General features: G+C 36.7%; 1 protein-coding gene across 3 annotated transcripts in view; it reads right to left on the minus strand.

The window, feature by feature from the left end:
- The window catches only part of elovl1b (ELOVL fatty acid elongase 1b), a 34,627-nt gene that overhangs the window by 1,812 nt on the left and 6,303 nt on the right, over positions 1-26,512 (minus strand). The window contains exons 3-9 of one of the 3 annotated variants that reach the window (XM_065241660.1): positions 18,005-18,090; positions 7,121-7,222; positions 5,349-5,539; positions 5,182-5,262; positions 5,018-5,074; positions 4,811-4,916; positions 4,354-4,490 (exon numbers count right to left, since the gene is read on the minus strand). In XM_065241660.1, coding sequence (XP_065097732.1) covers positions 4,354-4,490; positions 4,811-4,916; positions 5,018-5,074; positions 5,182-5,262; positions 5,349-5,539; positions 7,121-7,181 — 633 coding nt within the window. In that variant the 5' untranslated portion in view covers positions 7,182-7,222; positions 18,005-18,090. Of the gene's footprint in view, positions 1-4,353; positions 4,491-4,810; positions 4,917-5,017; positions 5,075-5,181; positions 5,263-5,348; positions 5,540-7,120; positions 7,223-18,004; positions 18,222-26,512 lie in introns of those variants that run through there. The other 2 variants (XM_065241659.2, XM_065241661.1) reach the window with 2 other exon arrangements.

The following is a 26,512-nucleotide window of genomic DNA, read 5'->3' on the forward strand; positions in this document are numbered from 1 at the left end:
AACATGCTATAATAAATTATTTATATGATATTTTGAGCTAAAACATCACATATGTGCTCTGGGGACACCAAAAATTTATTTGACATCTTAAAAAAGTCTTGTGACATGGCCCCTTTAACATTTATTTGTAAACCAGCAATGCTGTGTAGAGTAAGCCAACATTGCAGACAATCCTTCAAACAATTTAAAACATAATTTAAGAAGTAATTATTGATTAATTAATGAGTAATTATGATTTCCATACATTAATTATATGAATTCATTATAGTTATTTCAAAAAAATATCCAGAAGTGGCAAAAATACATACTTAAGAAATGATCTCAATATATTAAATAAGAAATAACAATAGCTGTGTCATATTCATAGCTGTGAATGATCAGAAATTTATATTTCATAGCAAATAGTACACTCTGACTGCAGAATTGGATGATCTGAAAACATTACCCTAGCTTTTCTACTTTTACCATTAAGTGACAAATCAACCGTTTGGTTGAGCATGTTTTTGAAAAATTATTCAAAACACATGAAAGTTTTTTCATGGCACCAAGTAACATAATTTTGTAAAGTTAGGGCTCTTACAGTGTAATATGTCAAAAAAATATGGTTTCCTTGCAAAATTTCAACAAGAACAGTTCATATAACAGAAGTGATTTTTTAATTTCTAAAATCCACATAACAAGATGTGTTGTGACAAGTGCTGTTGATTGATACATTGATATCTAGTGGATTTTTTTGGCAAAACATATCTTACACAAATAGTAGAGATGGCTCAATCAGCTTGAGTTAAGTTAGGTACTCCTCTCAATAAAATATAGGGACTCAAAATGTGCTCAACCGTTTGGTTGAGCTGGCAGTTAAAGGGTTAAAGGAATAGTGCACGCAAACATGACAATTCTGGAAATATTTACTCACAGTAAAGCCCGGGTATAGTATGTTTTTAAAGTCAAAACTCACAGCCTGATTTCAATTTGACTCATAGAGGTGCGCTGATGTGAACGCTCAATGTGGCTGCGTTGGCGACAAAAAATAAGCCTTACATTTAAAAGAACCAATCGATAAACACTAATGATTATCTGGGGAGGGGCTCTATACAGTCAAGCAAGGAGCTTGAAAAAGGGTTGAACTACGCTCTCATAAGGCTGAGTCTGTGACATCACATTGATAGGGGATGCCCAACAGCCGGTTTTGTTTGACAGTTGCGGTTTAAAGGAGATACAAAGAAGAAAAGATGGATTTGTATAATAAGAGGATGTTTCTGCACACACACTGGTGACTAATTTTCTGCTAGAAACACATTTAAAAGTGCATTTTTTCGGTTGGGGGGCTTAGTGCTGCAACAGATCGCAATTGACCCACGGTTCGGCTCGCATGTGATTTGCGGATTAATATGCAGATTTAAATAGGGAAAGTTTATAATTTGCACGTGTTTCAAAGGTTTGCAAATGTTAACATTCAAGTGTTTTTAAACCTTTTATCCGCCAAAAGGCACTAAAGTGAGCAGTTTACTTTATGCACAAACGCACGTGCGGTTGAATGTGTCCGGTCCAGCTACAGTCAGATGTGATCATCCTTTAAAGATCAGCAGATTCAGAACTCTTGATGTGTAAACTTTAGAGAGTTGCGTCACTGTATCTCATCCTGTAGTGTACTAAAAAAACATTTGGCTAATAGGGCAATGAAAAACAACGTAACGTTTTTCTGTGGGACGACTGTTTATGCTGCGCCGTTTGGAATTTACTCAAAAGTGCACACACGGAGAGACGCGTTTCAAAAAGCAAGCGATCATAAAATCTTTCTGTTCTTGACAGGGCACATACAAACAAAATGATCTCCACAGTATTCTTTTTCTAATAAAAACATTTGTTTATGTCTTAAGTGTATAAATTAGAAGCAGATACCAGTCTTAAAGAGACAGTAACCTCAATTAACCTACTTAAGTCTGTGTCATTAATGTTAATCAAACAACCCATGACAAAAAGAAAATCACTTCTTAAACTCAAAAAAAATATATATTTAATTGATAATAACAGTGTTATTATAACATTATTCGATTTCTGGACCTAATGATAAATTTAGACCTTACTTAATATGCAACTTTTTTTAAAAATGTTTGTAATTTTTTGATTTGTTATTAGATTTTTCCCATCCTTTTTTTGCTGATCCGAAAAATTATCTGGGCCCGGTTCCCCGATAACGTTCACTCTTAGCGTGCTGAGAAGACTCAAAAAGATATATCTTACCAAAGTTGTTGATGTTCCTAAGTGTGTTCCCCGAAGTATCTCTTAGGAAGCTTCTTAACACGCTGCCTCTAAGGTCGACGTACAATGGCGTGTGAAGGTGCTGAATTATTTGCGATTGATCACTCAGGGATCGATTTTCCACTTCACATGAAGGTGCATTACGACGTTAAGACAGACAACACGTTATATACAAATGGAACATAACTCAAATTATTCCAGTCACATTTATTTTAACATAGTTTAATTTATCCGTAAAATATAGACTATTAATTAAATGATCAAATTGTCAGTAATATGGGTAGACGAACCGGGTATCCCTCGCTATTTATTTAAAAAAATATGTAATACACTTTTATACGAATGTTAAGGTACTTAACAATCAGAATTGATTGGCAAGCAGCTGCAGTATTTCTGTATTCAGTATTTTATTAATGTTTTCAATAAAAAGCAACCTAGTTAGATAGAGAATATGGTCTGAGAAGATCTAGCAGCTCCATAATGAGTTGTCTTGGAAGGCGATTTTTTTATTTAGCCACGTCAGGCAAAATGTCAAAAGGTTTAAGGGTTGACGAATAAATAAATTGGCATGGACTAAACAGTTACGCGGCCGGTGTTGTGTGGAAGTCTGTTTCCCCTATGTTTCCCTTGAGTGTATAGCATTTTTATCACATTATACGTTTATTCTTTATATACATTGAAAGTTTTAATGGCTACTGAGATGTATATGTGTGCATTTATGTAATGTATCTTGACTGTTCTTGATTGTAAGTCAATTATTTTTACAGTATGAATCATATTATATGTATAATATATATATATTTATTATGTTTGGAAACATAACAGTTTTAAAACAAACAGTAGAAAAAAAAGAAAAAAGAAAAAGATAGGCTATATGTTAAAAGACATAAAACTGTCAAATATGAAATATTTAATAAATTGTATAATAGAATACATGATATTAATGCTTTTTAGTATAACCAATTGAAATCTTTAATCTTTCTAAATAAATTATAAATGTAAACGCTATAAACATAGAGGGAACAGACTTCAAAGAGGAACAAACACCGGCGCCGTCTTTGATTCATTAGTTCTGAGACCAAATAAAGTCAACTGCATAAATAGTCCTGTATCCATTGCAAACATATTTTATTTTAAGTCTTAAAAATGTCCATAACATAAAATCATTGTCAGCATACCATAGTTTGACTTGTACTGCGCTGCGCTGATTTCTAAAGACTGCGGCGATAGCGTTTTGCACTCAAACAAAGCTAAGAGAGAGCTTACGAATGGTCCAGACCAACCTTACGAAAGTGTGACTTACAGAAGATATACTTAGCGTACGAACGTTTTGGGAATCGTGCCATAGAGTTAAGAGAGAGGTTAAGGAATAGGTTAAGAACTACTTAGCGATAAGAACGTTTTGGGGAACCGGGCCCAGATCCGTGCCTCAAAAACCGTAATGTGATCCGAACCTTGAGATTGTGATCCGTCGCACCCCTAGGGGCTTTAAGAAACAAAAGTTGTGATAGAGTTAATGTAAAGTTTAATTGTTTGGTTAGAAATATGTTGTTTAATTTTAGCACGCAACATTACAGATATCAGTCTTTTCCTATTCAAGTAGATAGACTTTCAGTCTTGCACAACTAAAATTACTGGCCGGAGACGTTGCAAACATGGCTGCCGAGTGACTTCCCTAAAGAGACTTTCATCCCACTTTGGTCTTGTTCAAAGTTAACTGAACTTAATACTGTTGGATCCATTAAGGTAGATTGATTTGTAAATTAATAATTTAGTAAATTTTTGTGAATCAAATAAGGTGATTCATAAATTTGTTAACATTTGTTCATGAGAATGGGACTCAATTAACCAGTTTTTTCGAGGGGGGAAGATTATCAATGAATAATTTAAAAGCTTTAAAATATTGTCACGTGTTATAGTTTACTATAATGGCTGCTTTTATAGTGTTTTTGTCCTTTTGGAGACTGACAGAACTAGAAACGGCCAACTGTCAAGGTTTAGCACATACTGACAACCTTTATTTTTGGGTTCACTATTCCTTTAGAGACACCACTATGCATGTATAATGCAATTTTGCCATTCAAACAAACATACCAGCTGGATTGCAGTCATGTATTTCTTCCACCAGAGGAATTTCTGGAATCGAGGTCCAGCGGCAGAAAGGCCATAGTAGAAATACATAATCACATGGACGCAAGAGTTGATCATGGCATGAAAAGAGCCCATTCCACCTTAAAGACACATTTAAAACAGAGCAAGTGTGTTATGACGGTGCATTTAATAACTCTGAACCAAGAAAAACCACAGACACATAATTCATGATAATATACATGACTCTCCCTCCAATGGCATTATGCTGACTTTTATTTACAAGACATGCAATATGTCCTGGCTTATGAAGAAACGTGGTCAAATGAGTGTTATTCATTTTTGACACCATTTGGAAGTTAGTGTACATTTGTTAATGACAATCAAATAAGCTTTTAAAGTTAAACAAGTTACATCAACCAGGTAAACATCTACTGTTTGTAACACATGCAAATCGACTGACCTGGAGCATAGCTCACACCCCACCACCACGTCCAGGGCATGAAGGAATGATGGAAGATGTGTAGAAAGGTGATCTGACCGTCCTTCTTGCGCAGCACAAAAAACACCTGAGCAAACACGACAGCAACATTCATCACCGCATTCATAACCCATTCATTTCAATCTAGTTCAAAATTTGCAATTCTGGAGTAGCGTATTCAAATCTTACCGTGTCCATAAGCTCAATGAACTTTGAGAAGAGGAATAACCAGGCGACTCTAGCCATCTGGGAAAAAAGCAATTGTTAACACAGACAATTTGGATATTCAAATCATCATCTTTGTTATCAATTATTTGAACATGTTTAAGTCAATATTTAAAACGACATCTTACTCGGAGTCCCTGAGGGCTGTCAGAATAATCACATGGGTCACATCTCCACGTGTATCCTGTGAGCCACCCTGACATCAAAAACTAGAGCAAATAAAGACAATTTGTATTAATTTATTTGAAATATGCATATTTGATCAGTGGCTGGGCCAATATCTCCTCGCTCTTACCTCATATACGATATATACAGACAAGGCAACCAGAGACAGGTTGTAGACGATCATAGCTTCTTTTAATTGGAAGGGTTTGCGGTTGGCCATAAACTTAGGGCCGGCATACAATACAAAGAAAAGATAACCTAGTAAAATAGCACTCATATTGACTGGACTCTCCATAAGAAGATAATCCTTCACACGTGGGTCTAAAACACACAAAAAACAGGAAAGAAATGAATTATCATACATGTCACTTAAAATCTATTTTAGTATATATATATATAATATTAATAATTGCATATAAAAATGTATTGCATTAAATATTTTAATTAAATGTCAACATGTTAAAGCAGCAATCTGCTTTCACCATCTCTGTGTAAAACTATTAAACTGCAGGTTACTTAATGTACCTTCACATGTGATATTTTCCACAGAAAAAATCCGAAATATCAACTGATTGTTTCTTTTTAACAAAAAAAGTTATGGATTGCAGCTTTAAGAAACATTGATAACCATGCCTGATTGACCAATTAACCAAAATGTTTGCGTTAAATGCCTTGTCAATCGATAATCAAGCAATTTCTGAAGTTTTAATAAGTGCACATTCAAAATACATTGACATACTCGACAATAGATCTCATTCAATAAGCATGCGTACTAGTGCTGCATGATAAATTGCCAGTATCCCATTCTTTATCGCAGGCGATTCGTCAGCGTTTATGAATGCAATATTGCCCAGCTTTTTAGTGAACTACGGCTCTGTGTAGTAAATGCCGCTCCATTTGAAAGCAGGTGATGGTAATTGCATGCGATTTATCATGCAGCCCTAATGCGTATGCATACATTTGTGCATGCAATGTGCATAATAACAAACGTTTTTAGGAACAAATCAAGTGTCAAAAAAAAAAAAAAAACTTTCATACTCAAATTACTTCTGAACGTACAGAAAAATGCAAGAACAACTTCCACACTTCCACAATAACTAAATATAACTTATAATGTATATCATATTTTTGTCATAAAATATTATATCTATTATTTATCCTTAAATAAAGAAACACGTAATGACAAATCTTCACACTTTGCCTCCTTACTTTTTAAAATTTCTACAGAACTGCGTTATGCCTAAATGCAGACGGAGTGTAAATGTTAATGTAATGCTTAGTCCAAACGGCAATCACTTCATCTAGACCTCCTGCCTGTTTATTTTTTATATTTAGTGTAAGTACACATACATGTGCTTACGCACTTGTTGTGATTTAAGTCAATTAAAGTTATTATGAGAAATTCAAAAGTGCATATAAATATTAAAAAAATTAAGCAAAAATTTGTGAATGAGACTCGATGTGTTTTGGTCAAAGTGTATATTTATATTTAATTTATTCTACCATTTTCTCATTTGCTTTCATTAAATTGTGCATTGTATACTTTTAGCATCACCCAATGAAAAAGAAATATGAGTCAACCACTAGTCAGGCTAACAGCATAATTCAGGACTATAGAAAATATGTGTTCAGGAGATAATTTCATAAGCATTTTCAAATGCAATATCATGGTATTTCATACGCATTTTACGAGGTGGCTAATTTGTACGACCACACTTGTACGTTTTGCATGATTTGCATTTTAATTTGCTTTCGCTCCTGTGATGTTGGGATCACATTTTCAATGCAATCCAATAGTATTTTATATGTATTTTACGAGGGTTTTTATTACTATATTCACTTCTTACAAAGCCAACTCCTAAAAAACATACAAATTCCAGTGAGATCAGGCTGGCATTTTACCTCTTCCTGCTAAAAGGCTGCCATAGGCCTCCATTATTCTGTCTTTCATCGTCTCCAGCATTTTCACTGATGTCAATGTCACGTTGGACTGCAGAAAAGCACCTGTGAGGAACAAAAACAGAACAAGGTCAGTCCTGAAAAACAAAATCACCTGCCGGAACAGACACGGTGTGGCTCCTATTGGATTAAATCAGTTCTTGATCTCTACTGACAAATAAATTCACTGACTCATCTATCAACTTTTGCCTTATAAAGTTAATGGCAAACAATAAAGCGCAGTAAGTTTAAGTAAAGGATAAAATGAATCGAGAGCATCAGGTGACCTCAACAGTTAAACCAGTTAAAGTGCACTGGAAACATGTGATGCTCATCTCGTGTCCATTTAACACCTTTCAGCCAAACATTTCACAAATCCTTATGAATGTCACTTATACCATATGGATTGAGACTCAGTTACTCAAGTCAAAATAAAAATGTTCTGGATTCATTTTTCACAATCCTTCAATCTGATGTAGGCTTAGGGGCGGTTTCCCAGACAGGGATTAAATTAGTCCTAGACTAAAATAAATGTAAGAACTGCCCAAACTTATAACAACTTGCACTGACAAATCTTAAAATACATCTTTAAATACATCTTGTTTTGCCTCAAAATGCACACAAGTAATGTTTTTTTTTCAAATTAAACTAAGGTTTAGTCCTGGCTTAGGCTAATCCCTGTCCGCGAAACCACCCTTTAGTGTTTTTGTACATCATTTGAATGTAGAATGGCCTGACTTTCCTGATCTCTATTTTGTAATTTCTCCCTTTCCTTTCTCCTAAACACGTGTTCCTTCTTTCCTCTGAGCTTGTATGGTCTGATGTTGGGGGTGTGGCCACAAGGAGGAGTGTAATGGCAGAAATGATGTCATGTTTCTCTAATCTTCACCTTTGTCTATTGCCGTGCCATCTCCGCCAGTGAATATATTGATGCTGCCTGGAGTTTTGACCATAAATCCACGAACAGATTTACACCCGTGACTCAAGATTTATTAAGCACAATTTGAGTTTATCAGACGCCCGTGTCCCTGCTACACTTTGGGTAAACACAGGAGGGGTTCAGGTGTGTCTCATACAATATTGAGCAAGGAGGAGGAGAATGTGTGTGTGCATTTCATTTCTTCCCATGATCAAACGAAGTAAAAAGTATTTAATTTGGCATAAAGAAAATATTAAATGCAATTCAGGACTATGTTTAGAATCGTTCTCCCCAAATTGGCATTCATTACTTTGATTTATTTTTATATTCTTCCTCTCGGTTATCCTCATTATTCTAAAAAAACTATTTAAACAAACATAAATTATTCACTACAAAAATGATGGATATATAAAAGCGAAATACAGAGTCTAGTGTTTGGAAGAATATTAGGGCCAAGCTCAAGTCATTATAATGTGTGATTTAACTCTTATGCTTTATTAATAAGGTGAACACACAGAATTTTTAGTGCATTAAGCCATGTTAAGCATCTCTATAGCAATAAAGTGAAACTTTGCCCTTTGCATTCATATTCTTCCACCATTTTATATTTATATGATTTTCTGTAATTATGTTACATAAGCTGCGTATCTAATTTGGTATCTGGCTGCTTCACATGCTCGTTCACATCACTTCAAACCAGTTATGTAAAAATTATGAATAATATTCAAAATACTACATTTGAATCTCATATTGCTACGACTTTATTTTCATAATTTTGACTTTATTCTTGAAATATCAGTTTTTTTCTCATAATGTTAACTCTTTAAATATTCTGATATTAAATTATTTTTACTTTATTTCTTTTTTATTATATTCTCGAACTATATCGACTTTACTCTCATCATTTTACTTCTTTTGCTCTTCTTTCATAAAAAAAAAGTTAAATCTCAACGTTAATCTCAAGATCATCCTTCATAAACACCAAATACTGTAACGTGATTTTTGTGCTTTACAACAATGAAAATGAATGGTCTTTAAAGTAGCAACCACACAATGAGACTAGAAAAAACTACAGCATATACTTCCCCTTACAAGTTTATTCACTAACTAACCGTTAAATATTAACAAACACAATGAAAGAATGTGTTGATGGTGCCTTTGGTTTATTTTCATCTAAACTAAACAACCAATATTAAAACTTTATAATTAGGTTGTATTTATAAACATTAGTAAATGCATAGCTAACATGAACTAACAATGAGTAATATGTTGTCACTTTTTATTTATTTAGTAATCTTTGTAAATGTGCGTTAATTCCAAAACAGTTGTTTATGTTAGTTCATTGTGCATTAACTAATGTAACAATACAACTAATTTTTTATGTATTAGTAAATGTTGAAATGAACATGAACGAAAATAAATAAATATATAAAAGTATTGTATTGTTCATTAGTTAATGCAGTAGCTAACATAAACAATGTTAATAAATAAAACCTTAAGCATTACCAAACTTAAACTTAAGTATATATTCAGCTTTAAACATTAGTAACCACAAGTGAACTGAACTCAAAGTTAAAAATGCAAACACTACTTTAGTGTCCAAATGTAGTTTGCAGACACATCCAGTAGTCAAACACATACGGATAAAAAATTTGATAACCATGCATTTAGATAAGATAAATTGTTCATTTACAGCCTTGTCGTAGAATAATTTCCCCATATCGGTTGGGAAACACAACGTAACGACTCCTCCTGATAACATAGATACACAAACCAACAAGCTCTTATTGGTCAAAAAGGCTTCCAATGGAAATCTATAGCAAGGAACATTACACAAGGGCTCAATAAAAAAATAGTTTTTACCTTCCATGTCTCGGATCAAACAGCTTTGATTCCCTATAGCCCACATCAGCAGCTATAAACTCTCACGTTTCGTTTTAGACGGAACTGTGAGACAATATTCAGACTGGTTTTCTCACATACTATCCCTGGAGTAAAGCACAGTGATGTCATTGGAGATGAAAGCGATACACAGGGATACCTGCCGTAGGCCATCAATCATGTTTTGCAAACAATCTGCTGATGCCGATCACAATTCATGGACGATGTTTTGTCACACATAAGAGACATTCATAGGGAATGTGCTGAGGCCATCAGGTTCAACCGCTTTCCAGTCACTATCACATGTGGGAGTCTTGGTGTGATTGCTAAAAGGTGATAACATTGATTTGCTCCGAGAATATGTAAGAATTTAAACTACAGCATCATACTGACCTGCAGATGAGTGTTGGGAGAGCAAGATAAGATTCATTTAGCAGCGATCTTAACCTCTGAACGTAAAGGAAAATATAGATTGCACATACATAAAACTGTACTGTGGCAGTATTATCAGAACCGTAACTTTTAGGCTTTACGTTACAACTCGAACCCAAGCATTCCTTCACGACCAGAAAACCTGAAAGTGTTTCTTATCTCACAATGTACGGCTGTTACTAGATCATGCATTCAGCCAGGTGTGAGAGATGTTAAATATTTAGACATTTATGGATGTGTAATCTTGAACAAAAGAAAATCAGTTAAAGATCAGGTACATCAGGTGGAACAGATTGTTCTGAAACCAAGCGTATGCCACAAGCAGAGCCATGATGTCATTGCCCCTTTAGAAAAGGGCATTGTGATTAAGTTGCAGATAACTCTTATTGTTACACAAGAGGATCTTTTTCTGATCTTATAAACACTGTCAGGAGAAAGGTACAAAAGCTGTCACTGCACAGTCTCCTTTAAAAAGGTCCTGCTATGTAGCATTTAGGTTCAAATTTTTCCCTTTGAGGTACCAAAATGTTTCTTTGAGGTACTAATATGCACCCTTTAGGTACTTTTTAAAGGGTACCACAGTACCCCAGTGACCTCTTTTTCTGAGAATGTACAGTAAAGGATCCAAATCCTTTTTTGGGCCCACCTAATATAAAAAAGTAACACTTCATTGCATTACATTCAAAATATAAAGACCAAGTGATGTCTGCAAAAAAAAATGATACTGGGTCTTTAACAATTTTTCTGTTAGTAATTTTTAGTTCAGGCAGGTGTCCTAACACAGTAACCACAGATGTAGTTCATTACCCTCTGACATTTGGTTCAAAATAAAACAAATGTATTTGGACACTTTGTGGTTGTCAAATGGAACAATGCATTTGTATATTCCATTTAGGGGTGGTCGATAAAAAGAAAACAAGGTGCATGTCAGGCTACGCACTGCCTACGGATAACCTACAGCATAGGCCTTACACACGACTATAACTTGCACTTTTGTAGGCATTTTGGGGACTTTTTTGGCCTTAAATACACATATGCATCAAAATTCCCATCTTTGCAAGTATCCTCATAATAACAAGACCATTTAGGTCTTAAGAGAAAATAAACAGCTGACAAAGAAAACATAACCATATATTGGATCCGAACTTTGGTCTTAAAGGGGGACGTCATCTCTGACTGCTCTTGATTAAATCTACTTTTAATATGATAATATTTATTTATTTATTATCCTTATTTAATCACTGACTGTTTATCTTCAATAAGCTTTTATTAGTTTTTTGTCTACGTGCTGACTCTACTGTGATACATATCTTTATCTAGATATAAATTAAAATTTAGGTCATATCGCCCTACCTTAAGTCTAATGAATAAATAAATAAAAAAAGTTAAAAAGATTGAATTCCGAGGTATGATTTCACAATTTACAAAAAATTGAGTTTGCCAGTTATTTAAAAAAAAAAAACGAGGGTTTGCATACAATGTGTGTGATGCAATTTTCGTCATCAACAGAGAGCGCACGTACGGATTTTTACACGGTTCATGAATCAGGGTTCCCACACATTAGTAAACTTCACATTCAAGGAGTTTTCAAAGACTTTCCAGGTCCAATACCCTCAAATTCAAGGACTAAATGTGGGGACACATTTCAAGTGAGAGCAAGGTTACATGGTGTTACCTTTTAAGACATTGTTACAGTTTCCTTTTGAGGGAACTCGCGCTGCGTCACTGCGGTGACACTTTGAGGACGCCTCCAGGGGTAAGTGCGTCTGAATGTGCATATCAAATTCAACCAATGGTGAGGCTTAATGACAAAAACAGGGTGAAGCGGGAGCCAGGACAGTGTTTCCCACAGATCTGAAATTTACTTGTGGTGGTAGCTGGTGAAAAGGGCAATCATTATTATCCACCGACAAAAAAATTGTCTACTATACATGTGACAAAGAACTAATAATGTGTGACACAAAACAATACTTTGATTTTTTAAACATTAATTTCACATTATAGTTCATTAAACTTTATGTTTTTGCACTGATATATGAAGCAATTTGATGACCCCTTTTATCAAACTCAATATAATAATATAATACAATACTATGTACAGTATACTAATAGACAGTGCAGGTCTATAGATTATAAATGTGACTGATGTTATAATGGTAATAATTTCTATTAGATAGGTACTTTTACTGCTTCTGCTTTCTATTACTCTTTTGCTGATTAAAAAAAGCTTAATCCACTAATTATTTCAGATTTAAAGTCTACTTGCTGTCCCGATGACAGACTTTACAGCTAGAGCTTTGCTCATTCAGTATTAGCACTGCTTTTTGCTACAATCTCTGTGCAAACTGTTTAGATTTTAGTAAAGATATGGTCTATTAATAGTAAGATTATAAAAAAATGGGATAAAGAAAATGAAGCGGCGCGTGGTCGTGACAAGAGCCAGTTGTTATGCGCTCGCAGCCGTTCTCCGATCGACTCAGGTTTTACACACAATATTAATCAGACTTGGGACCCGAAGTAATGAACTAGGACCGACCCGGACCCGACTGACCATTTAAAATATAAACCCGGAACCGTACGGGTCCCGCGTCCTCAGTGAAGAAAGACCTCTAATGGTAAAACTCTGCTCAAGTTCAGAAACATGAAAGGATACAATGTGACACTGAGGTTGCTTCGCGTCGCACCCAATTCATTGAGAAACAGAGAGCACGTGAACGGACACTCAACGGGAGAGACACAACGTGCTTGCACGCAAAATGAAGCCAACTTGGATGCAATAAACACATATGCACATAAGCATATGAAACCATTTTGGTCGCAGTGTAGTTCCCTGGCTGTTCCGTATGTGCTAGAGTTGATCCAGTTTGCCGCGCTGGATGATGATTTTATGACGCGTGCATCATCTTCACGGTCACCCGGCCCCCACCTCTCTCTCTCTCTCTCTCTCTCTCTCTCTCTCTCTCTCTCGCGCGCGCGCGCTCTCTCTCTCACCAAAACACGGGTCATCCAGTCGAGTTCAGAAAATACGGAAATTCGTAAAGTGATTTTTTTTTACCTTGGCGGGGTAGCAATTTACCTGGGCGCACCGCCCAAGTAGAGCCTATGTATGGGAAACAGTGCAGGAAGCATATCGCTATCTGAAATATTGCCAACAACGGCATTGGAAGTATGGAGGAGTAGGGAGACGCAGCGTATCGTTCCCTTCATCTGAGGGAACAACAGTTACATACGTAACCAGAGACGTTTTCATGTGTCAAACACAACTATGCAAAAAAGCATTTTGGTATGAAGCAACATTCGCATACAGAAGATATAAGCATTTAAAGCGAACAGTTTAGCACGTGTGCATAAAAAGTCTAGAATTTTTATGATATTATCCTACACTACACAGGGAATAAAATTTATGTTTTTCCCAGAAAACTTCTTGCATAAAATAGATTCAAGCACTTTTAATGACCTTTATCCATGTATGTATATATATATATATATATATATATATGTATCAGGGGCGGAGTGGGACCCAAAAATCTACCGGGAAATTTCATAGACCACCAGCCCTCCATGGTCAAAAAAAAAAAAATAAGCAAATGCTGAAATCTAGAATTACAATAAAATGACTGCACAACAACATGAAATACCAAGTGTAATAACTATTATTTAAAAACATCTTAAAGTCAACAACAGTTCCCTAGTTTTAGGTAAGATTAAGCTTACTATGGTTGCAAAGCAGTTGCTTATAAAATTATTAAGCCTGTTTGGAGAGAGATGTTTTATGTGACAAAATGTCAGTCATCGTGTGATAACGAAAATATAACACAACTTACATGTTCTGAGCAGGTGTTGTCAGTGAACAGGCTGTAAACTGTTGGCTAAGTTACAGACACTCGTGAAAAACTGATGCTGATTATCTGGGAAACATTCTCTAACAGCAGTCAAGTTGTCATTGTTTGTGTCAAAGTTGTGCATTTGTTGTAACATTAAAACAGGAGATCAGACTTAGGCTACTCTGTGCTGCTCAAAGTGATGCTCGGAGCTCCATTCCTCGATGGGTGTGCGAGGCTATGCTTTTTTGTTGGTTGTTGCGTTAAATCTTACCCAGATACAACAGTGCTATTTTCTGATTGGCTATTGTGAAGCCTCTTTCTTTTCTTTTTTTTGATTGGCTGATAGAACTCCAGGGGAGACGGGCTTGATAGAGAGAGCGGTGTTGCCAGATACATTTTGAGTGCTGAAGCATATTAAATATATGATAAATAGTTTTTAGTGTGGCCGGAGTGCACGACTAAAGACTGAAAGCACGGCTATTTTCAGACCGGCCTTCGCGGCCTTAAAACACTACCGGCCCACCGGGAAAAGCCCAGACTCTCCCGATTTCCACTCCGCCCCTGATATATATATATATATATATATAAAAAAAATTCCTCTCAGATTCACAAACTTTCAAGGACCCATGCGAACCCTGACGTATGCATGTACAGGAGATGTAGTATGCATGCCACAAGAGGTATTGCAATGTCGCAATGCGCATGCGTCGAATGTCAGCACAAGTGTTTAAGTCAAATCAACTATGCTTTGCAAAAAAAATGGATATATAAATAAAAAATGTTCTGAAATGTATATATGTATATGTGTGTGCAGGGTTTCCCGCAGAAAATTTGTTAGTTAAGGTGGTAGGGTTGTGCAGGTGGGCGGGCTGGGGGTGTGGCAATCAAAGGGACAATCAAATCGTATGCGTCATGATGAAAATATTTTATTTAAAGAAACTATGACAGAAAATGAACACATACTAGATAAGTAATAGGGATGTGCATTTATGTCATTTTTTCATTTCGATTAATCCATAGGTCTGAAGAACGAGTACTCGATTAACTGGGGGCGGGGCAATGAAAGGGGCGTACACGTCATGGTGAAAATGAAAATATTTTTATTAAAAACACTCAAATAAAACTTAATTTTGAATAAACTATGAGAGAACAATGAACACATACTAGATTATTAATGAATTAAATACTTTTTAACAAAAACCTCTTACAGGAATAGCTGCGTGATGAAGTGAAACTAAAGGGTTAATAAACACAAACCAAAGCGCTTTCTACATGATGCACTCTACATAATATTAAGCCTTTATACAACATAAATGTACAACGTGCCTCTGTCTGCATAAATGCAAGACTTCATCTAAGTTTTCAACTCAGTTATGTACAGAAAGTTTAACTCACGTTGTTGCTGTGCATCATAAACAGCGTGCTTTTAAACACGTCCAGTCAAAGCACAAGCTTCATAACATTAAGCAGCTTTAAGTCTTTGCTATCATTTTAGCGATTAGCTGTGTCATGACCTCGTCCCTTACCTGTTCAAGATGTAATGCTCGTATGGCTCTCTGGTATCTCTTGATATTTGATGATAACCCATTGAACTTTCGACGGCGCTGTACATTTTGCATCTGACTGACTGTATTTCAGAAAATCACGGCATCCTTTTAAACCATAGTGCCTCAGTGATGTGAGGTGAGGTGTGGCCGGCTTCACGGGATCGGCGGGCTGCCGTGCATTGTGCGGATCGGGGGGGTTCCTGTCGCGCCCTTTGTTTTTGAATCACGCATGGTAACGTAACTGATGTCATACGCCGGTCTGCGTAGCTCGACACGACGTCAAACACGCATCTCCATTCTCCAGACCCAGTTTTCACTATCAGATGCGCTTGTAATGCTAGCTAGCCAAATGCCGCCATATCCATAATACATAAATAAATAAACCCACATGATCATCGTTTTCATGATCGATCATCGATGCTACGTTCGAGTACTCGAGCAATCGAGTAGTCGTGCCCATCCCTAATAAGTAATGAATTAAATGTTTTATCAACAGGCTAGTTATCCTCCAGACAGTGACGAACCATGTCTTTCTCTCATTACTTCATCTCTCATTGTTTGGTGGAATTTTTTTTTGGACGACCTAGTTAAGGTGGTAGGGTATCCCAGCTTAGGTGGGCCGCCCGAACTGAAAAGTGCTGCGGGAAACCCTGGTGTGTTTAAATATACATAATAAGTACACAGTACAGACACATATTTTAGGCAAAAATGCATGTATGCGATTAATCGCAATTAATCATTTCACAGCACTAAAACTGAACAAATAAATAAATGCATAAACAACTCCCCGCCCACCAATACTATCATGTTTTGGCGATCTCACAGGCGCGACCTCAAAATGGGGCATATTTTGCCCAACACTAGTACAAGTATTGCTTGAACGAGCCAATAACACATGATCGTACTAAAAACTGAATACAAGTAGCGTCTTATCTGACCACAGCTGCCAATGTGGGGAAAAGTCTAATTTTGCAAGATATGAGAGGCATCTGTACGACACAGGAGTGTGTGGATGTATTGTAAAGTTTTGGCATGCCTGACGAACCACATGCCTAAGAAGTTACAGTAAACACTCCAACAGTGAAATGCATTGAGAAACACATGATAGTGATTTGGTGTTGGACTGATGCTGATGGGTGTGAGGTCATGATATTTCTAAAGCACAGATATGTATTTGACCATCCTAACACTTTAAACAATGGGTGTGTAATTTAAAATGACAACCCTGGCTGAAATATAAACAAGGGTCTACCTTTAAGTTAATATACTTTAAGATTATAGAAGATACAGCAACTTAAAATGTACAAAACAGAATTCTGCATGGTAAAAGATTAGAAAAAAGTTCAGGTCAGACAGTAGACTCAATAGGCTTTGAAGCTCACAAGCATTGTCATTTCGCATTCAACATCTAATTGTATTTAAAAGATAACCAATCAGCAAGCCGGGTAAAAAATTAATATCACAATAGGACAGGAAAACAGACCAACAAAATGACAATTTATAGTAACACCTCCCTTTCATCAAAGCCCTTTGAACTGCACAGGTTCCTAGAGGTCATGTTTCCTTTTCTCCCTCGCCCCTCCCAACATAAGGAAAACATGAGGCCATATCCGGCCCTTTAAGTGTGGTCTGTTAGAGTTAGCAGGCAGGCGAAAAATAACACGGTTGCTAGCAGAGACCGGGGAGCCACCCTGCTGTCAGCCCGCCTGTCATGTGACCAGAACAGGTCAGAAGCCACAAGCAGAAAAAGACACTGATCAACCAGAAAATCACTAATCTGTCCTTCGGTCTTTGTCAGCATGAGATAAGAAACCATCAATCAACACAGTTACTCTGGCTTCTCCAAAGCCGATATGCATGTACTTGTATTTCAACTTGGAGTAACGTTTCCATCTACGGTCATTAGAGGAAAGTTTTGAAGCTTAAACTAAATGGAGAGAGAGAGAGAGAGAGAGCGAGAGAGACAGAGAAAGACAGAGTAAGGGTGGGGTTGTGCGCGAGCTGTGGCAACAGGCATCCTGTGAATGAATCACACAGCAAACGGGAACATGTTTAGAGTTAAAATTCTCAAAGAGAGAGTAAAAACCGCACTATAAAACCTTTTAGAAGTGACTTTTTCTAACTCACCACACATTTATCAGAACCAAACTAACCCCACGAATCTAACTAAAGTCCTATTGATGCTTAAAGAGAGTTGGGATAAGTACAAACAGAAAAAACAAGGAGTTGGAAACAAACAGCTCACCTTATAAACTCCTGCCTCCTCTTTAAATCCCGTTCAGTCCTGGAGGTCCAATCTTATCTTCCTTTTTAGCGTCTGCCCTCTCTCTGCTGATAGAGGAGAAACCAGGACAGTGGTGGTGAAGCGAGAGAGACAGAGAAGGCAGGAAGGAAAAGAAGAAGTAGAAGAAAAAGTGAGTATAAGTGCGTATGTGTGTTAGAGTAATGACGGTGTGACTGGTACGGCTGGCCTCTGGTCCCTCCCACCCTGACTCACTCTGTGGATGAATAACTGGCTCTAAGACAGCAAACTGAAGAGATTGAAAACCAGAAAGAGAGAGAGAGAGATCTGTGTGTGACGGTAGTAACTTGTAACATGAGTTTGGTCATTAGTGGCATATTTGTGGCTAATATAACGGAGCTGATAAATGCTTCATTTTTATTGGTTAAGAAATGGTGTGCATTATTTTTCAGTAAACGCACACCCAAAGTAGTTCCATGTTTGTCGACCACATAACAGTTCCATATCACTATGCAGTTTAAATGAATTTACGGATGTATTTAATGATGATGCTTGCTATGCTTCTCCTACATCCAAAAGCCAGGGGGCGCTCTCGTGCAGAAACTCAATATGCGCTGCAGACAAAGAACCATACACATGCAGCTATGACACGCAGCTCCAGGAAATGGCTTAAGGATATATTTATATTGCTGTTCTTCAAACCTTTTCAGGTATTTTTATGGTAATAAAGAATATGTATAATGATTAAGTTTTACGAGTGTTGCTTTTTCAAATGCATGTTATAAACGACTCAAACTAACAGTGATTTCAGATCGATAAGGACTTACTGATCAAAAGCTGCAGTACATGAAATAGCTGCCAGTAATATCGAATTACGAAGTAACAAAAATGATTGACGAGTTGTGCAAACAGGCCGTACAATAAAATTTTGACGTGGATGCCCCGTACGCAGGAGCATGAAGCCTAATGCTGCATTCACACCAGGTGCGGTAGAGGCGGCAAGCGCGAGTGATTTCAATATTAAGTCAATGTAAAGAGACGCGTGTTGGTTTTGCGGCGCGAATGAGGCATTTAGTGTGGTAGGCTAGGGTTGCCGCGTTGACAGAATTTTCCCACCGGTTAATCCGCGCGTCACAAACCCGCTGATCCCGGTATCACCGGGTGGGAGGGGCTTATAAATGCGCATGCACATTTTACTTTCACTTTTGAATTACGTAACTGTTTAAATGCAGTGCTTGCGTACGCTGCGTTAAATCGCGTATGAATTTGCGTGCAATGCGAGTGCATCAGCTGGTTTAATTAAGTGCTTGAGTCAATGTGCGCAGGTAATTCTGACAGAACCCGCCAGTCCCAAGCAGAGCAACCGGCTACTTCTCCATAAAGCGCTGCTTGAATGATGGGTTTATTATTTTTCTTGATGAAAAACACAACAACAAAACGTCCTCGCTTATATTAAACATCATATATGTATATTATAAAATAAGAGTAAACACGCGGCTTCTGCCATCGTCTGGTCAGTCAGCTCGCCTCGCACACTGACAGAAATAAATGAAATCCGACACCCGCTGCTCTGTGACGTGACGTGCGTTCAGCTCCCCTGAATTCAGGCAGCAGACACATTCAGTTTGTTTGCTCTCTCTAACAAAACTTAATGATTTAATTACACGAAAATATCAAAACGACGGTGAAAGACGGTGTTGCGGTGGGCAAGTGATCTAACTGGTGAGAGGCTGAAGCACCGGTAATCACCGTTTCACCAACTATCGCGGGAAGCCTATAGTAGGTGCGATTCTGCCTTGTTCGCGCAAATGCAGAATTGAAAAATTTGTACTTTGGCGGAAAAATGTGCCGCGTTGTAATGTCCAGTAGTGACATGAATACAGAAAGCGAGCGAGTCGCAAAAGCCTATGGAAGGCCCTCCCATGACGCGAATTTCGGCGTGAATGTCTCGATGACTAGAATTTCACACTTAAAATGTTCAGCGACAAACTAGATGCGATTTTGACACCTCAAACACGGCTGGTGTGAACCTACAGTTATGAATGGAAACACATTATTCGCTTCACATCACGGCACACACAGCAGCGCAGCGGGTACACTGGGGCAGAGCAGAGAGAGACCTCCAGCCTACGTTCCGGTGCCCTAGCCCCGGACGGCCTCGGCCCAATTTAAACCCTGGTTGTTGAGGTTACGTGTCTGCACGGAACTTAACTTCCGGTTTGATTAATGCTCTGGCTACTGACTAAGCTGAACTCAGGAACAAATACCTTGTCGAAAATAAAAGTTTCCTAAAGACGAGGGGAGGTGGCAATCATGGATCACCGCTATGTGAAGAGAGGTTTGGCAGCCGATTTGTTGTTAACATTGTATACGTTAATTTTACACAGTAATGTTAGCTCAGTGTAGTTTTAGATACGCTTTAGCTATGATTTGAACTAAGGTATCTACTTGTTATTTATTTAGCTTGTTATAAGAAATAAACTACTCTAAAAGGACTCTGTTGTTATTGATTCTTTGCAGAGTTTACCGGAAGTCACTGTTACTGACAAAACGGTCTATAAAAATCGTTAAGTAATAAGTCTAAGAAGTGCATGTGGGTTTGGAAAACATAAGGGCGTGTAAATAATTACAGTACTTTTCTTTTCAGGTAAACGATTACCCTAACTTGCTGTGGCGGTGTGCCCTCCAATATCCTAAAGAAATCAGATCCACCCATCTCTGAGCTCTGAACTGTAAACGACACAGTCGGCTGGTTTCAATACGATCTATGTCTATAATATTATTCACAAGCTGAGGCGAGGTCTCAGAGGGACTCTGTGATCATGAAGGGGGCTATTGTTGTGCAACACCCACTCGAACCAGAAGGGTAAAAGAGAAACACACCCTGCAACACAAATGCTGCGTCTATAACAAATCACAATCACGAAAACACTTTAAAACCTCCTAGTGTATAGCCATAGACAACTGAATCACCCAGTATTATTTTTGCATAAACCCTGTAACCAAAATCTGAAAGCTACGGCATAAATTCATGCAAATAATCTGTCCAGTTGATGTAGTATTTTACATTTACTGTAATAAATCCACCAGAGGGATTATTCATGTTCAGAAAAAGCTTATTTATAATAAACAGAATTTTTTCCAGTGCAAGATCGATTTTTAAATTATAAAAGGCTTGTACTGTATATAATAGTACATTCATATTACAAACACTTCGTTTTGGCCTTGTGTTCAATTTTAGACTGGCAGGTTATAATTACAATTCAAGTTAAATATTACACAACACACAGCGGAAGCTACTTTTCTTTTTACAGAGACCATAAAATTGACTAAAGATATTACTTTAGCACAGGACAATAAACACAATGATGGTAATCAGAGCCTGGTCAATGACACTAACGCAAAAAATCACATCCGCACCCCAAATCAGATTCAGACTGGATCCGTTACATAGTGTGAACAGATTAAAATCCAAATGTAGGGCTACATAATGATTAAAAGTTTATGTTTACATCATATATGTTTGTGTACTGTGTATAATAATTATGTATATATAAATACACACACACACACACACACACACACACACACACATTCTGGTTTCCATGTTTTGTGGGGACATTCCATAGACGTAATGCATTTTATACTGCACAAACTGTATATTCTATTCCCCTTACCTACCCCATTCCCTAACCCCAACCATCACAAAAAACATTCTGCTACTTCACATTTTCAAGAAACATCATTCTGTTTGATTTATAAGCTTGTTTCCTCATGGGGACATCAAAATGTCCCCACAAGGTCACAAAAACACTGGTATTCCTATCTTTGTGGGGACAATTGGTCCCCACAACGTGATAATTACCAGGTACACACACACACACACACACACACACACACACACACACACATGCATGTATATATTTAAGAAATGTTTACATGTATAATTTTAAGAAAAAAATATATATTTATACACATGTGTGTGTGTGTGTGTGTGTGTGTGTGTGTGTGTGTGTGTGTGTGTGTGTGTGTGTGTATTTATATATACATAATTATTATACACAGTACACACACATATGATGTAAACAAAAAATTGTATTCTGCAAACGATTAATCGCAAATGATTAATCGCGATTAATCGTTATGCAGCCCTATCCAAATGATTATTTATTGGCAACATATTTGTCTGCTTTTTGTCATTACTACATGTAAACTACTTGTCATCACCATGCTCAGCTTTTTTGCTCATATGACTAGATATGGGCTAAAGAATGATGAAGATGTGTTCAGGTTACAGAATAATCATTAACAGGTTCAATGAACCACCATGTCTACAGATGATCTTTATAGAAATCAATATCGTTTAACTCATTAGCAGATGCACTAAGATTCATAAAGACGAGACTTTTCACTCCATGCCCACACATTGAAATAAACAATAATTGTTCTGCAGGACTTCAGACCCAAAGGCTTTACAGTCGGTGAAAGGTGAGATGCCTCACAGGGACTTTAAGGTATCTAGTGTTTGTATTGTACAAGTAAACTTGTAAGGCAGTCTATGTTTCAGACAGTTCTAGCCTGTTGGACCGGTCCATCTACCCATGTGTGTACGCAACTGTGTGTACAAACTTAAAGTATTCATCCCCAAAAGTAAGCTGAATCTGACAAAAAAGCCTGTTATAAAGATTATTTTCTCTACTAACTACGCAAAAGATTTTTCATTATGGGTAGGGTTAGGGTGTGTAAGTGTGTGTGTTAGCATTAGTCAGTCGTGATTATAATAAGCTTTATACAAAACAACTCTATTGTATGTAACCATTCAGATGACAATCAGTCAATGTGTGTGTATATGTATATAAAAGAAACGGTCACGAAAAGTTTCTCATTAACCCTCGACACCTCCTGCTGCCCAAACAAGCTATTCCAGAAACAACCTGCAACCTTCAATCACAGCCAAATGAAAAAAGCAAAGCTTTTTCAAACATCCTTAAGACAACGTCACAGACTGATGATAGAAGAGATGAGATGTTTACAGAGCAGGGGGAATTTAACCATCCTAACGTTTCCATATTTGGATGTAAAGTTTCAAGATAAGTTTAAAGCAAAACAAACATTAAAGATTTTTTAGCAGTTGAACTATTTTACAGGCACTACTGACAGCATTGATACAAGAAGCTGTAAAACAAAAGTAGGCCAAAATAAGAATATTCAGGTTAAAGCATTTGTTTTAGACTCTCTCTTTTAGATTTGTCCTCATTTCCTATTAACCTATTTTTATATCTACTGTAACCGGCACGCAGACATAAGCACAAGCAAAGACGCAGGCGCAAACACGAACAGTAAGAGATAAAAGAAACACTCCAGACATGCAGCTTTCTGTGGATCATTGCATCATACCTTCATTTGATTTATCTGTTTGCACTATCATAACCTCATAACTAGTGGATAAAAAAAATTATGGCCGATGTCGATATTGAGAAAGCATTGAGTGATTTTGGATTGATAAAGACTTCTTACTGATCAAAGAGCCATAATACATAAAAGAGCTGTGCATAATATCGCTTTTACAATTCAGAATCAATATCAGACAGGTATAATTAGTATGAATCGCGATTAATCGGCTCTGCCCCACTCATTTGTCATTTCTGGCATGGGCATCTATGAAAAACGAAACCGACCATCAATAAACTAGATTATGTATATATTGGGGCTGTAAATTACTAAATAGTTTAAAATATTTCATCTAGATTAATAGCATGACTGTCATGAGTTTACCTCGGGATAAATCGTAAATTAATATAAAAAAAATTTGTTCTAAATTGACCTTTATTTAACACTTTTCAAGTTTTTAATACTCTAATCAACATGGGTGTGGACAAATGCAAGATGCACACTGAAAAAATTTATTTATTCAATTTACTCATTTTTTAATGTAAGTGGTTGCAATTAATTAATTTAAGATACATTTAAACAAAATTTTTTGTTTGTATTTTTACTATTTTTTTGTTGTTTAAATGTAGCTTAAATAAATTGACTGCAACCAGATATTTTTAAAACTGTAATTATGTGTAGATGTATATCAGGGTCGTGTGCACTTCAGATGTGTCAGTCAGTGTGAGGAAGATCGCTTTTGAGTCTTAACTCTCTTAACTCTTTCCCTGCCATTGACAAATTAACTTGTAAATTAAGAGAAACTGCTTTCCTGCCAATAACGAGTTTTTCCGACAAACCGTATTTTCGCTATTATCCACCAGTTTGTCCTTCCCAAATTTTAAAACCCAGAAGTTACCCTTCATACTCCATTTATGTATTGACGATTGCTCAGAATCTGATCTCTATCAAAAGTCCTTCACAAAAATGCAATTATCTCAGCTTTTGCACAAAATTTTGTATTTTTGAAGAAACCTACCCATATTTTAGAGCTAAAAGAAGAAATTAAGGTAGGATTAAACTTTTTTTGTTTAAAAGCAGAGGATCTGTTCTTTCATTTGATATATTTTATGTTTGTATATTTAAAGAAAAAAAATCTGAAAGGCATTATAATTTTGTGAAAATCTTAAAAAAAGCTAAAATGCTGGCAGGGAAAGAATTAATAATTTTAACATTAATTAAGTCCCAAACTTTATCTCTCTTAATAGCTCTTTTAACATGCACTGTCAGAAATAAAGGTTCAAAACTGTACATTTTCTGTCACTGGGGCTGTACCCTAAGTTTCCATTTGGTACCTTTATAGGAATACAAAACAGAATACACTTTTGGGTAGATTACCGTACATCAAGGACCTGCATTGTTAGAAAAAAGTCAAAGTACGTACCCTAGCTGTCAGTGGGGCAGCACCCTTTAAAAAGGTAATTGTATGGACCATCAGATACAGATATGTAAACATTTAGTACCAAATGTACCTTTGAGACACTAATATGTATTTTTGAGGTACTAATAAGCTCTATTTGGTCCCAGTATGTGCCTCTGATGTACTAAAATAAAATCCTTAGGTGCAAAGCTGTACTTTTTGAAAGGGTACAGCCCCAGTGACAGAAAAGATACAGTTTTGTACCTTTATTTCTGACAGTGTGAAGTGCTGCAATCTATTTTCTTATTCCTGCATGTTTTAAAACCGAAACCAAAATGTCAGTGGATAGACACGTATCCTTTGCGTATTTGTTAAGCATTTAGGACTGTACACGTACGGTACCATCAGAAAATGAACAAATATAGATCATTTTAGATGTTCAAATACCATTTAGAGCATTGGATTCACTAGACGAGAGCTTAATGTTATTATTTTTATAAAAACCTTGGAATCATTTAGACAGCACGGATCACATTTACTGTCTAATGTTGCATCTCAACACAGTTAAAGTTACTCAGTTTTATTCTTTCAACAAAAAAATCCCTAAAATTACTACCAGATACTAGATCTGCAAGAGGAACAGGACAGCTCTTTAAATACATGAAGCAAGAGCATCAGTCACGAAACAAAGACGGAAATGACTTTCATTCCTGACGGTCAGGACATAGAAAAAAACTTGACAGTCTTGACAGAAAACGCATTACTCAACAGTTTCATCCAAGTTTTGCCTTATTACTGATCATAAATATTGTCACATTCAAATTCCTTAAGTAACACTTAAGTCACAGACATTTTGCCTCGTGGCAACACAGCTTAATTCTCCATTTAAAGTCATCTAAACACACACCATCAGCACACCACTTTTAGACCAGCACTATAAATGGAAAATTGTGACTTCTCATCAACAAAACACAGAACCTGCAGAACTTTGAACTGTCGTTCATAAAACATGTTGTGTGTCGGTTTAATCAAATCATTTTTATGCAAAAAAAAAAAAAAAAAAGTATGACATGCGAGCATTGTGTGTTGACAAGAGTATTTTATGAAAAAAGGAAATGGTGTTGAGGTAATGGTTTAATGTGTGGCAGCATGTGTGCTGATAAACTATATGTGTCAAAGGGGTTGTTTGAGGAAACTATGGGTGTGAACTAAAGTAGGTTGAAAGTAATAAGCCTAGCCCCTGTTAGCAAAAACACGCTTACAGGCCTGACGGCTTATAATGCAGAAAACATGCATTTACACATGGCATACTTCATCCGATCACCCACACAAACTGCAGTCATGGGCCCGGACTCAGGCCAAAACTACAACCTCATGCCCGCACCTGTTGCAGACCACTGCGCTAAATTGTAAAGATGTCAATTAAATACACAATGGTACATGTTTATAAATCTCAATATAAGTTTCATTAGTATATAGGGCTGAAGACTAAACAAAAAGGTTTAGGATAAAAAACCCTACCATAGCAACACCCTGGCAACCACCCAGCATCACTCTAAATCTAATCTTAAATATATTCTGAATCATTTTCTAATTGAACTCACCTAGGATGGAGGGATATATATCTCAGATTACTACCTGTTCTCACCTATTAACAATGCACCATGAACCATGTCAACCTTTGAATAATGCGAAGGATACCAAAGTATTGTCTAAGCTTG

The sequence above is a fragment of the Paramisgurnus dabryanus genome, chromosome 14 (assembly GCF_030506205.2).
Source record: "Paramisgurnus dabryanus chromosome 14, PD_genome_1.1, whole genome shotgun sequence".
NCBI lineage: Eukaryota > Metazoa > Chordata > Actinopteri > Cypriniformes > Cobitidae > Paramisgurnus > Paramisgurnus dabryanus.